The 14,623-nt window shown below is 38.8% G+C and overlaps 1 protein-coding gene across 5 annotated transcripts in view; it reads right to left on the bottom strand.

Annotated features, from left to right (window-relative positions):
• Positions 1-14,623, bottom strand: part of RGS22 (regulator of G protein signaling 22) — a 97,133-nt gene that overhangs the window by 10,992 nt on the left and 71,518 nt on the right. For all 5 annotated transcript variants that reach the window (XM_019495807.2, XM_019495803.2, XM_019495805.2 and 2 more), the window contains 6 exons: positions 12,887-13,049; positions 11,962-12,120; positions 10,977-11,039; positions 7,912-8,073; positions 4,468-4,647; positions 2,544-2,705 (listed from right to left, as the gene is read on the bottom strand). In XM_019495807.2, coding sequence (XP_019351352.1) covers positions 2,544-2,705; positions 4,468-4,647; positions 7,912-8,073; positions 10,977-11,039; positions 11,962-12,120; positions 12,887-13,049 — 889 coding nt within the window. The remainder of the gene's footprint in view (positions 1-2,543; positions 2,706-4,467; positions 4,648-7,911; positions 8,074-10,976; positions 11,040-11,961; positions 12,121-12,886; positions 13,050-14,623) is intronic.

The following is a 14,623-nucleotide window of genomic DNA, read 5'->3' as shown; positions in this document are numbered from 1 at the left end:
ATATGCAGGGAATGTGGAGATATATGTGAGATTGTGAATGATTTTTTCTCATAGTATGCCAGGTGAGGTCATGACATCATAACATTTTTCATACCATGACATCACCATCAACAAAAACAAAACCTGGTGAGGTTGATTCCAGTGGAGGAAACAGGAAAAATGGGTCTTTTATACCTTGCCTTCGATGCGAGAAAATCTCTAAGTTGCTAAAGAAGCTTGATCAAGGAGAGACAAGGACTCCGAGAAAAGTCAAGAGTCTCCCAAATGAAGTAGGTATTTATCAAAAATAGACATTACTTAGTCAGGAGAGTCACTTGTGAAATGGCACAAATCTCTCAAGGGCTTACCAATTTTTGGAAGTGTGGAATGAAATTCAAGACTCATTTTCAAAATCTGCACCATACCACTATAACTCAAGAGTGAAGATACAGCGTACCAATAAAAAAGTGCCATTTGCCAATATATGTAAGTTCACTTGAATAAGAAATCAATCACACATCAGCAATTCTTTCCATATAACAGAACTTCCTGCATCAAGTATTGGATTTCCTGTTTTCTAGATTTCCTGGAATTTTCCTAACAATTTGTTTTTCTCCCACAATTGTAATAGCATACTATAAACTGCCAAATTTTGAACCCAGAATGAATGTAAAATAATTTTCTTATCCTCCAAAGAATCACATCATTTAAAAAAAAATAAATCAGAGTCCTGTGGTTTCAGATAGAAAGATCCTGATCCTATAAGGTGCCAAATACCCTCCATTCTTATTGACAGAAGATACTCAGCACTTTGCAGGATTTAGTCTAAATTGTTTGGTAACATCCATTTGTGCCAAAGAAAAGTCAAATCCAGGCACCTGGGAGTCTCCTTATTCTGACAGGAGGGCAAAGGAAGAACAAGTGCAGATTTAAGACAAACGTTAACAAAAACTCATTCAGGCTTTGGATAACTCTCAGGCTAAAATTTCAGAATTACTTTGGAAGTGAAGCAAAGTGCAACTGCATATTTAACTCACTAAAAATACTGGCATAAGAACAATTTACAGAAAGGAACTGATGCAACCAGCATGTGTCACATGCAGTCTAATACCTTAAAGAAGAACAAATCCATAGCTCAAAGCTCAATCCCAGTAGCCGGACTAGGCCAGAGGCACATAGGCAAAGAGGGGGTATAAAGCATATTTCCCCAAGCCTAAGTCATTCCACATACAACTGCTACCTCAGCCCAGCAGCTGAAGGACCTGCATATCAGGCAATCTCCAAAGGAAAGGAAGCGTCTGCTTTAACTGAGGTGAAAGCAAAAACATGCAGTAATTGTCACTGAATCCTTTCCTCATGACTATGGCAATGTCCACCCAGGCATTTGTTTGTGGAAGCAACATGCTCTGGAGAAAAGAGCATGAGTTCTGGGTTTTGACACTGATTATTGTGTCGCTTGTGTTAGTCACAGTATCTCCCCATAGTTTCCCCTGTCTCTTAGGAGTACTGGTAGATGCATGTTCTCACAGAGTGCTGTGAAGATTAGTTTAGGCCTCTGCCCATCCATGTACTCATGAACACCACATATCAGTATCTGAACAGCATATTTATATGGTACTTTGAGGATGTAAACTACTATATAAATTTTAATCAACTGATTACAATGCAGTTGTTCCTTTGCCCTTAAAAAGGCACTCTCAAACTCATCCTAACATTAGGTTTTGAAAAAGAACTTTTAGTCCAAGCTATGACCAGCACAATTCTTTCTGGCATTTTAAAAACAAGAGAATCTCCAGGAGAAACAGCTTTACAAACTAACACTGCCATTGGAGAGGTACATCTGAAACACAGACCCTTTTTGCCAACGCATGAGCCCCTAAAACCTGGTATTGATTGGAAACTCCCTCTAAACAAAAGTGTAAGTGAGTAGCCTAAGATCCCACTACCAAAGCTGAGGGACATATAATAAAATATCCAGAAGAAGAGTAAGCAACACAGAATTTTAAAATGTGTTGTTTAAATTCTACAAGGTGCTTTTTGTAACACATCTTAGAAAATGGATTTTTAAAAATGTAATTGATAGCCTTATAGATACCAGCTAAGCAAACCCTGCTTAAAAATCCTGTGTGCATGCAGGTAAACACTTATCAGATTTACACACACAATATATAGAGAAAGCGATTTGAAAATATTCCCCCCAGCTTTTTTTTTTTTTTTTACATTTTTGAACCCCCCCAAGGTAAATAAAAATGTACTTTCCTCTCTATTAAAAATGAGAGGGAGGAGGGAGTCCCCAGCTGTGCAAACACAGATATAATGTGCTTCTCTTTAAGAACAGTATTCCTATTGACTTCCCTTCTTAAAATTAAGCCTGTGTATAAACATATTCCGTATTGGGAAATTAGGCCCCAGTACTATATAGTATTTAAAATCTGTATTTTAAAATAAAGATTAGAGTCTTTCCATTGACTTCAGTGGATTTTGGGTCAAGCCCATAGAGGGGATATTTGTATTGTTAATGTTTATTCACCAGAAAGTGTGTTTTTGGTCTTTCAGCCTCTCACCTGAGTCTTGGTGAGTCGTTCTTCTGCTGATTTTCTTTTCCCATTTTCCACTTTCTTTTCCTTTTTCCTCTCCAACACAGGCAAAATTTTTTCATCAGCCAAACTGCTTCGAAACTCACAGAATTTTGGCCAAAATTTAAAGAGAAGAGCAAAAATAGTCATCTGAGCAGAAAGAAAAGGAAGTTGAACTTGCCGATGTTAAGAAAACAGAGTTTACTGTAAAAAAATGTAGTTTACCATAAAAATGAAATAACTATTTCTTTTTTTAAATACACAGCATGTTTCCTCCCACGTACGGTCTCCTGACAATTCAGTCCAGCTTTGCCTTGCACATGCTTTTCATCAGCATGTTTATTACTGGTGAGAAATCTTCCTAAAACACAGTTAAAAGGCACTTTCTTTTTCTATATTTCCCTAAACAATCATGTGCATTAATGAAAACATCCATCACTTTTTTTTACAAGTATTCTTACTAAAATATGCATCAGTTGAATTACTTTTTACACCACTATTCTGCTCAACTATTTAAAATATTCTGTTCATCAGGGAGAGGACTTTTTTTCTCTCCCTCTTTAAGAGAAAGGAAATACTTTTTTGCCTCTGGAAAAGCTCTTAAACCACATTACAGATCCATGAGCAAATCTTGGATAATTTTTAAATGATATAATCTCTCACAGGGTCTTTGTTGAACTGGAATAAGGAAAACAATAAAAAAAAGAGAGATTCAGTGCATTCTACTGCCTCACATATCAAGGCTCATATATTTCAAAAAATTTAAGCACTGAACTACCATCAGAATCAATGGGAGTTCAGCACCCAAATACCTTTAATACACTAGGCTCAGATTTTTAACCTGCTGAGGATCCTATGCTTTTCTCTGATTTAAAAAATAGTTGGCCTCAGAGATTTAGGCCCAAAATGCTTACTAGTGTCCATCCTGTTGTTTTCCAAAATTTTTCTATTAGTTCCACTCTGTACTTCTAGAGTTTGGTACATTTAACACTAGTGGGGCTTAGTCTTAAATTAGCCTTCTCATTTATCTGACGATCTATATAAATCCTCCTGTCTTACAAATCATTTGCCTCTTGTGACTTTAATGGAACTAAGTATGCTTGTAGATTTGAAAAGGGGCTGGCATCAGTTTGGCGAAAAGGGGAGGAATCGGCTACATTTTTTTTTAGAAATAAAAGCATAAAAGGTAATAACCATACAAGGTTAATAGTATGAATTTACAAATAACCCTGTTTGGTCAGTGGAACAGAATTAGCTGAGCGAACACTCCTCCCAAGCCAGCTCCTTAAATCTCCTGGAACAAAAAAGGGCCAGAGAGTCAGAAAGTTAAGATGCCTGTTGTGCTTTCTTGACATCTGATATTTTTTAGATTTAGAAGTGTGGATCATCAGACCACCAAAAATGGTTCCTTTTGTTAATCAAGAGATGGAAATCAAGCAATCCAAGAAACAAAAGTAGCATGTCTAAAGGAGTGCCCCATTCCAGGGTATAACAGCATTTACCCAATCTACTGAGTGATTAATATTGTGAAGTCTCTTCTTTACATTTACCCTTAATCTCAATAAAAACAGTTAGTTACAATGAAGGCAAAGATCCTTCTGGGCATAAAGGGCCCTGGTTAAGGCATACCAGTTTCAATAGCCAACATCACACAAGGGAGCAATGTGGAGGGCACCAACCACCTTTGACTGCCCAGCCTGAGAGATCAGACACCCTTTGCAGTTGGGTCACTCACACCTCTGGATCTGTAGCAAGATACCTTATAACCTGCTAATACACCCCTAAGAACAACTTGATATCCACACTTATTTATGGGCAGGAAACTGTGACCTCAAAAGGCAAAACCTACCTCTACAAATCAGGCACAATGCCTCTAGTCTAATCTGTTACTGATTTATCCCTGACCTCTTACCTGTGCCTCTCTGAACACATAAGGCCCAAGTTCTCTCCTGTGCTCTATAATCTTTTGAGCTTGCTCAACTGGAATGTCAATTTGTAGAGCTGGAGGGATGGCAGAATTAATAAAGCAGTTGATGATAGCTGTGATCTTATTCTGGATGGTAACATCATCACAGTGAGAATGGCACATGTCCTAAATGGGGGAAAATGCAGTATGCAGTGAATATGGCACTACATATTAGAAGCTATCTACCTCCCTTTCCCCCAGTTCTTAACAAGGACAAAGAAATCCAGAGAACATCAGCTCCACACAACTAATTAAGTTAAGGTACTGAGTTCTTGCATTAACAGCAAATACATATTATCATGACACCAAAAAAGCCAGTGGGGTTACTAGGTTGCACACACAGTTATGGAGTGGAGATAATAGTTCCTGTTTATACGATTCTGATGAAACCGTGTATTTGATATCCCTGATTCAATCTGAGCAGGTAATTGACAAATAGGAAACAGCTCTGAGAAGAACACCACAAGTGTTGTATTCAGCAATAATATTATTTTATGCTTTGCCTACTAATTTCAGATGTAATACATTTCAAAGAATGAAAGCAAAGAGAAAAGAAAAATAAGTCATATAAGATATAAAGGAAAGATGAGAGCAGGACAAAGGGGAGCAGACAGACACAATCCCACAGAGTGTTACATTTTTTTCATACTTATTTTAGGAATCATTTCTTTTTTCTTTTTCAGTTGCCCAGAGACATGCCGCCAATCTGACAGGCTGTAAAGAACAATGCAGGCCTCAGCACCCAGAGGGAGTTCTGCTTGAACATTAATGGCACGGTATGATTCAGACAATAGAGGCAGGCACAATTCAAAACTCTACCCACAGTTTTGGCAGTATTCCTCCAGTACAGCCTGACCTGCCACACTCCTGCTAGTTCAGTCTTTTGAATCTTATAAAGAGCAGTGACTGCCAGCCCTGCCAAAATACCATGGGTGTATTATTGTGGTCAGACTGTACTTTTCTTTGTTTGATAGGAAAACAAATAAAATTAACATAAATGGAGGGTCAAACAATAATAGCTTTCTTCCTAGAAGAGTTCCACAAAGAAAATGCCTGAACCGGCAAACCACTTTTCTCCACAGTACCATCATGAAGAACCACTAATCTGGATGTGTCTCAGACATTTTGAGTGTAGGTATTAGCCCCAAAGCTAGTCTCAGTTTTGAAGTAAAAAATGAATCCCCATCTCATAGCCTTAGCTAAAGAGTCTTGGTTTCTTTTATGCTTTCTGAACTGACTTGCCTTGAAGAAGCCTGTTCTGGCAATTTCAAACATAATGAGTTAGCTCTGATTTCCTGTGGTTCTGATGGTCATTTGCTCAATGAATTAAGGATGGCAAAGCAAGTAGTTACTGTTTTGATGAGTACCTCATTAATGTATGACTGTCATTTACTTTAAGAAATGCTTGAAAATTGCAAACTGAGGTCACAGCTTACCAGAACAAACATATTCTTGGCCCTTTTCCCCCCTGACTGGGACTGTCTTTAATATACGTTCACAAACTGTCTAGCACAACCAGGCCTAGTCCTGACGGGGCTCTCCATAGAATCATAGAAAGTTAGGGTTGAAAGGGACCTCAGGAGGTCATTTAGTCCAACCCCCTGCTCAAAGCAGGACCAGCCCCAATTAGATCATCCCAGCCAAAGCTTTGTCTAGCCGGGTTCTGAAAACCTCCAGGGATGCAACTTCCACAACCTCTCTGGGTTACCTGCTCCAGTGTTTTACTGCCCTCCCAGTAAGAAAATTCTTCCTAATATCAAACCTGAATTTCCCCTTGCTGCAACTTGAGACTGTTGCTCCTTGTTCTGTCATCTGCCACCACTGAGAACAGTCTAGCTCCATCCTCTTTGGAACCCCTCTTCATGTAGTTGAAGGCTGCTATTAAGTCCCCTCTCAGTCTCCTCTTCTCTAGACTAAATAAGCCCAGTTCCCTCAGTCTTTCCTCAGAAGTCATGTCCCCCAGCCCCCTCCCATTTTTGTCACTGTCCACTGAACTCTCTTCTATTTGTCCACATCCTTTCTGTAGTGGGAGCCCAAACCTGAACACAAAACTCCAGATGTGGCTTCACCAATGCTGAATAGAAGGGAATAATCACTTCTCTTTACCTGCTGGCAACACACCTACCAATGCAGCCCAGTATGCTGCTCGCATTCTTGGCAACAAGGGCACACTGCTGGCTCATATTCAGCTGATTGCCCCAGGTCCTTTTCTGCAGAGCTGCTGCCCAGTCAGTCAGCCCCCAGCCTGTACTGGTGCATGGGATTGTTCCATTCTACATCCAGGACTTTGCACTTCTCCTTGTTGAACCTTATGAGATTCCTTTTGGCCCAATTCTCCAATTTCTCTAGGTCACTCTGAATCCTAGTCCTACCCTCTAGCATATCTACTGCTCTCCACAGCTTGGTGTCGTCTGCAAACTTGCTGAGGATGCACTGTATGCCGTCTTCCAGGTCATTGACGAAGACATTGAGCAAAACCAGTACTAGTCCAGCATGGTACAAACGCTAAATCATCATCATATTTGACTATATTGCCTGATTGCAGCAATTCCCAGCATTCTGAGAGCAGGAGCCTAGCATAGTCATAGTCACAGTCTCAGTACTCTCCTGACCTCATCATGAACTTCTTATTCCCTGCCAGGACCATCTGACCCTTACGTAGCTTTGAACTGAAGGGAGAAATGCAGAACAAGTACAGGAGTCATTGGGCCTTGGATTCAGTAATGCTCCCCACAGCAGTATTTGGCAGCAATGTGATCTAAAGGCACAATCTGGCGCTCAGTTTTTTCCTGTTTGCATTTTCTGTCAGGCTATCACAATTTCACAAGGGGCAAGTATTTATGAGAGAAACAGTCTAGGTTGACCTATCCTTTGGTTCTTCCAACTTTAGTGCAGCTAGGCCAGATCCTCAGCAGCAGTGAATAAGCATTACACCAGGTGTCTGTCTTTTAAGTGTAAGCTCTTTGGGCTATTTGTATACACCCAATTTCAGAGGTATGACTCATTCAGTGATATTCTCTCTACTTTAAATGTGGACTACTGTTAGAACTGTAATGCCCCCAAACCTGGATGAGTACTTCAGTGCTCTCACTGCATTTGTACAGCACAGTGCACATCAATGCTAAGCAACAACATTTTGGACATAGACTGGATCTCTTTAAATTTGTATTATGATTCTATAATATGTATAAGCATAAAGGAATGAGTATGAAATGCTCAATTCGTTTAAAAGATTCATCTAAAAGAATGGAGGCTCTGCATGGAAGAAAACAATAAAGTAGTGAAGCAAGCTGCACTGATGTTGATAGTAAACTGATTAAAGGTATTCTAGTTGAAAGTCTCTAAAAACACATTAATGGATACATGCACTTAAAACTACTTCCATTTTACCTTGTATTTCTGAACCTCTTGCCAGAAGAGCACTCCATTCCCCAGTAAGTCTCCTTTCAAAGACACAAAGCGCTGAAACTGAAATGCTGTTACTGGATTCAACAGCGCTTTACGAAAAGTAATTATTTCCCGAGATGAAGAAACCCACTTATTGTCCACATGCTGTCAAAAGAAAAAATAAATGCACCGAATAAACTCTGTTTCAAAAAGCAATAACAAAGGCATTAGTTAGGGTAAACTGTCTGATATTTATCTTTGCACTGACCCTAACTTTCAGTAGTTTATGACATGGATACAATAGAACTTGGCAATCTTTCTTTACTTTCTTTCTTTCTTTTTTCCCCTTTGGTTTGGTTTGGGCAACATTTTTTGGAAGATGTGATGGGAGAGGAAATGACTGACAATGATTTAGAACATATGACTACATACTATGAAGTATGGAAACAGCCATTGTTACTTTTTAGGGAACAGTTTGAGTTCTTTTTTGTTTTTTACAAACAAACAACACAGAAAAAGGAACAGACAAACCACACAGCTAAAAATTCTAAAGTGCTTCTGACAGGGACCTCGCTAACAAAATCAGCTTTGAAATGTGTTGTCGTGATTACCAACGGAAGCTGGAGAGTTTGCTCTCTCTGGAAGAAAGTCTACCGATAGTAAAATATGATTTAAAGTCCTCACGATATTTTGGGTATCTTCAGGCAACAAAATGGACAGAAAGTAATAATCAGGCAGAAAAGTGAGAGGAGAGAAGGATGATTCAGGCAGAAGTTTGCTGGAAATGAAGTAAGGAATGGAAATCAGTCCTCCATCCTTTTTTACTGAACAAACAGTATGTCTTATGCTTTATTATTACCAGTAGTCACTGAACTTACGTCAAACAATTCCCCATTCTTATTAGATCAATGATTGCAAATTAGCCTATAATACTGGTATGAAATTCACCTGGATCAAGAGTGGGTGGATGTGTGTGTGTGGCGGGGCGGAGTATAGTCCAGCAGTTACCCAGAAGCAGAGGAATGTGTTGTTCTTGCAGAGATTGAAGGATTCTTGCATATTTTTCTGATACCAAGTAGACACACTCTGGCCTCCGTCTAGTTCCCTAGCTAAGTTTCCCTGTCTTTCTACGGCTGATATTAATATTACAAGCTGCGCCTGATTCTATCATTAAATAACTGAAAGAAACACCCTAGGAAAGTAACTTAAAATGGATCAAGATCAGAAGCAGTTTCCATTCTTTTGACACCACGAATTGTGAGGTTTTGTTTATACAATGGTAAAGCATGACTGGGGTGGAAAGGGCTGCTCTTGTCTGTCTCCATTCTTACACAGCTCAGCATTCTTAGAGGTGGGGTTGGGCGGCTGCTTCTCATTCCTGAAATTCTGCAAGATTCTAGCTTGTCACCCCTCTAGCTGAATGTATTTAATGAGGTTGCTAGGAGGGTTAGGAGGAAACCAGGGTCTGTATAACTTTGCGTGGTCTTATGATACATAGCTATGTTTTTCCATCCTTTCTCATTTAGCCAAAGCTGTTACATGTATTACATCGTGTTTGGGAGGTCAGAGCAAGCTGGCTGAGCCTTAATCCAAGTAAGATTGAGGGGAGTCATAGATTTGAAGGCCAGAAGGGACCATTGTAATGATTGAATTTAAGCTTCTGCAAATGCTGGCCACAAGATGTTGGCTGCAGGAATGAACTGGAAAATATGGCAGAAAAATCAGTCCTTCAACATGAGGACAGGCGCCTTTTGCTGGATTCACTGTTTGAGTCTCTGGTTAATCCCGCAGCTGCTGCTAAAATATCCATGGGCAGCAATAGGCATGCTGGCTTGTTCTCATCTTTAGCTGGCCAGAAGGATGTAACTATCTCATTTGAAGAATGAGGACTTCTGGCCACTATCCATGACTTGATCAAGTTGGGACTAATCAGTCCAGGAACTAGTTCACAGCCCAGGCAGCAGGGCTTCACTTTTCTTGCAGTAAAGGAATATGGTGACAGCCCAACAATCTCATCACCTTAAAATGAAATAAGTTCAGTTAGGACAGTTCCAAAAGAACTGTCTTCCTGATCCTCCTCAAAAGCCCCAAGATTGTTCCATTCATAGTCCATAGAGTCACTATGACCAGAAGCTGACTGCATGTTAGAACATGAGAGCAAAATGTTATTAGTCAGGCCTGCTCCACTATGCAATGGGCAAGGTGCTGCTCCTATACCAGTCCTGATCTACTTAAACCCTGCTTATGACACACAGTGAAACAACCACCATAAGTGACAAGCTGTAAAAAGCTGCTATCCTAAACACAGATACCAGGTGAAAATTCAATAAACGGAATCCACATGGCACTAGGGATTCCTCTATACCCAGTGGTTTGCATGAGTGATTGGTGACCTGGTCTCCAATTGTTTTCAACAGACAATAAAAGTTAGACTGAATAAATGTATACAACTTGTATGCTGGCAACCACAAAGAGTTCTTTGCTCTTTACAGGGAAAAATACTGGCAAACATCTCCTAAACTGTCATACTACAGAGGTTTAAGATTTCTAAAACTGATATTATCTTGGTGCTGTACAAATAAAATACAATACTAAATGAAACAGATACTGTGAGATAGTATTAAACCTGCCCACTCTTCTGCATACTTCACATTCTCTTTTGTGTCTGCATGTAATCCACTTGCAACAATAAACAAACTACCAGATGCTCGAATGAACAGCTTGTCCCAATAAGTCCACAGCATGAAATCCAGATAAATATGCACTGAAGGTATGAAACTAGTTCTAAGCCTTAGAGAGGCTATGGGCACTGCACAGTCATTGGTGAGATATATGCACCGTATAAGATGGACCTCTCCAGACATGGAGAGTCTCATCCAGCTGGGGCTAAATTTGCCACTAGTCTAAGTGAGCACAACTCCCCTGAAGTCAATGCATTTGCAACAACTTTTGACAGTCTTGAGTTTGGGACTTGTTTGTAAAAATGTGGACTAATGAAAAATCCTGAAGGTCTGAAAAGGAAAGGCTAAGGAAACTGAGAGAAGAGGAAAATAATAGACGTTACTTGCCTTCCAGGCCCCATTCCTCTTCTCATTTCTCTGGATTAGGAGATCTTCAACTATGTCCCTTATCTGTGGGTGATAAGATGATCAGTACATTTATATGCTTTCTATTAAATTCCTATGTATACTACCATAATAGGTGAAGATTGGAGGCCAATTAGTTAAGGCATTTTGTTATGGATACAGAGATGTGAGTTAGTTTCACTCCTTTCCCATCTGTAAATGGGTACCCAATCAGTCGAAGGCTGCTAGATATGACAGTAGCTTCATTACTCCCCTTGTGTGTTGTTGGCTAAGCTTGGGATGAACCTTCAACCAAATGCTAACCAAAACCATAGATATTAAGTGAAATATACATGTGTGTACTAACAGAGAATCCAATCTACCTATGATTTTGATGGCTCTCTGAATCCTCTCTTTGTTGAAAAAAGAATTAAATCAAATAAGTGTCCATAACTATCTCCGCCTGACCAGCTGGAGTAATGGTTTCCTTACTCCCAACTCTTATGTGTAAATTAATTTACAATAATTTGTTAATGTGATCAGTCAGCTAAGCTATAGCCATCCAGTCTCCACATTTGCACTCTTGCATTTTTGTCTTTCTGAATAATTCTGCAAAATACTACAGAATAGGATTTTTGCTGTGTGCAAGTCTGGTGAGTGGTGGTAAGGGTAGAATACTGCAACAGATATCTAAACTGCCCCCCATACAGTCTGGAACACTGTAGAGACAGCATCCATTATCATCTTCATTTTCCATGGCTAGCAAAGCCATCAGTCAGACTGTGCCATTAAACTGCTTTCACAGTCAACAGTTTCACACTGCAACCTGTTTGCATATGTAACTCACTTCCATGCAATTTAAACTGAAAGTAAGCTACAAATGATTGTCATTTTCTACCCCATCTGCCCCCTGTCTTATCCCACAAGTAAATTATGGACCCAGCAAGAAAACAGTACTGGAATGTACTGTTAAGTACTGAAACATTACCTTTGTTTTTTTGTAGGTCCCAGTTTGTTCATTTGACAGGAACAATGGTAGCCATTTTTTTTCTAGCCTCATCTGGACATATTTCTGAATTTCAAGGAGAACCGATGAGGAAACTTGATCATGAAGAATCTGTCCCCAGCCTCCACCTAACTGCATTAGCTAAATAATTCAAATACGATACCAGATGAGAGAAATTCTTACGTATGGGCAAAACATTTATTCCTCATAAGCCTTGTCTCAGCAAACCATTGAAGCATGACCTTAAATTTTAATCAAAGCATTTAATCATATGCTCAACCAAGGATCATAAGCAGATATTCATTTCATGGGGCAGATTGCATTGGTCCTACCTATGATGCAGGAGGTACAGTCCATGTACAGGTTCTGGTACAATAATGCCCAATCTTGGAATGAGTAAATGTTACAAGTATTAAGTTACTTTAGATCACCACAGCTTAGACATGGTATCACTTACAGGTGGATTTACTTTCATACTAAAGATGAGAATAGGAATAAACCATTTTGGCTTGAAGTCAGTTTTGCACTCCTCTTTTTTAGCTGCACTGTGCACTCAGGGCTGCAGCCTAGGCTCTGGACTACATAATGTAAATGTATTATGAACAGAGAAATTAAACCAGATTGCTGGCACAGAAAACAGAAGGTTTGGGAAGATTTTTAACAGAGAACTGAAGGAAAAATGGGCAAAGTTTGGAAGAGTACTGAGGTAGATGTTAGGGACACCAGTAACACAGAGGGAAATGCAAAGAAAAAGCTACTAGAAAAATAGATTTGGTATGCATTGAATGGCAGCTAGCTGACCTAGGCATCTCTCAGAACAAGGTTATGATCAATTGTCAAATTTCTACAGGAGTAAATACATTTATCTGCAAAATTGCTCTTTATATACATTTTTATATATTGATACCTGCTCTTGTTGTTCTCTCGTAGCTGGACTATTGGGTCCAAAGAAGTATTTTTTATTTAAGTACTTATTTTTAATGTCTTTAGATTTTTCCTCTCGCTTTTCTTTTTCCTTGTGGAGCATCCTTCTGAACTGTTCAATATCTATCCAGCACAAAAGATCCATACTATGAACAAATCAAAGATAACATTCTTTGTTATTCACTGTCAATCTAATTATCATTAGAAGTCTATTGAATTACCAATTTGATCACAATTCAATGAAGCAGAATAAAATGACCAGATCCTGGCTATAATTTGTCTCAATTCCCTGATAAATGAGAAGTTACAATCAGTATGACTTATGGTGCTTGTTAACATTCAGACCAAAAAAAGTAAAGCCTTTAAAGAAAGTCTTTACAAATCAAATAAATTATTTTGGTGAATTTTATTTCTGGTGATGTTTATGACCTTGCTTCATATAGTCCTATTTTCTCAAGTTTTATTATTCTAATTAATTGATGAATCATTCCAACACAAAATTCTAGATATATAAACTTTTCACAATCAGTTGAATTCCTTTTATATTAAAAATTTCAGATCTTTAATGTGTTAATTTTGATTTGGCACACACATCACTTGATATTAGTTTTGTTCCTTAACTGGAAAAGATAAATATGATAAAAGCTCATGCTTCCAAAATCAATTTTTTAGACTAATCTCTAAGGGTCTTAAAACTGGATGTTTTGTGTGAAAATTCCTGACAGTTAATTTGTTCACTAGAAAATTTGCAGAAAATGAAACATGAAGATAGCCCCAGGCAATGCTGATTTGTTTGTTCTAATAAATATTTGCTGATTTTTGTCAAAGGTGTTAGTCTAGGGGAAAATTTTGAAAAGCACTTAAGTGACTTAGGGAGCAAAGTTCCAATTTCAAAATCTTTTGAATTCTTAGGAACTTAAATCCTATTGATACTTATATTCCTAGGGTGACCAGCAAACAATCCAACAAAATAATGCTTCATTGGAATTTGCCAGTTAGTTAAAACCTAAATGTTTAGCATAGATAGATCAATTTGGATGAGGTTCTGATGGAACCCTGGTTGGTTCTTGCAAGCTTGCTTGTGGTGGGTGCTGGGTAGCCTGTCTTGCAGTCTTCCTTCAAGCTTGGAACATCAAGGCTCCTAGAATCATGAGGCTTTGGGGCAGCCCACCCAGTAGACCCTGGGGCTTCCAAGGGCCAGAGCTGTAGCTCCATTCCCTTCCATAGGGGATGGTGAAAGTTTTGGTTTTAGTTACAAATTGGAACAAAGCCTGATTTCGAAGTATTAAAATCTTCCATAAAATTGTATTACCGGTACATTTCTCTGCCCAGTTCTACTAAGACTCTTAGACACTTTAAAATATTTTGTACCATGCTGAGTCTACAACTATATCTTTGTTTACCCAGAAGCAGTAGGTAGCACCCAAAGCTTAATCACAGAGGAAAGCAATTTAAAGAAAACAGTTGAGAATAAAATGGGATTGAAAGGTTGAAGCAGGAAAACACATTACCTACTGAAAGCAGTGATACAGAATTTGCTGGAATATTAAAGATGTGGAGACGATAAGGAAATGTTAATTTCAAACAAACCATTCACTCCTGTTGCAACTCCTATGCAAATTTCTTTTTATCTTGGCTTTCCAAGATTTTCAAAATCTTTGTGTGTTAAGTTGTGCATACAGTTACTGTGACTGCACACTTAACTATGTTAACTGCATGT

Source organism: Alligator mississippiensis, chromosome 3, assembly GCF_030867095.1.
Source record: "Alligator mississippiensis isolate rAllMis1 chromosome 3, rAllMis1, whole genome shotgun sequence".
In the NCBI taxonomy this organism is placed as follows: domain Eukaryota; kingdom Metazoa; phylum Chordata; order Crocodylia; family Alligatoridae; genus Alligator; species Alligator mississippiensis.
Note: the sequence above shows the minus strand (reverse complement) of the source record. Positions and strands in the feature narration are given on the sequence as shown.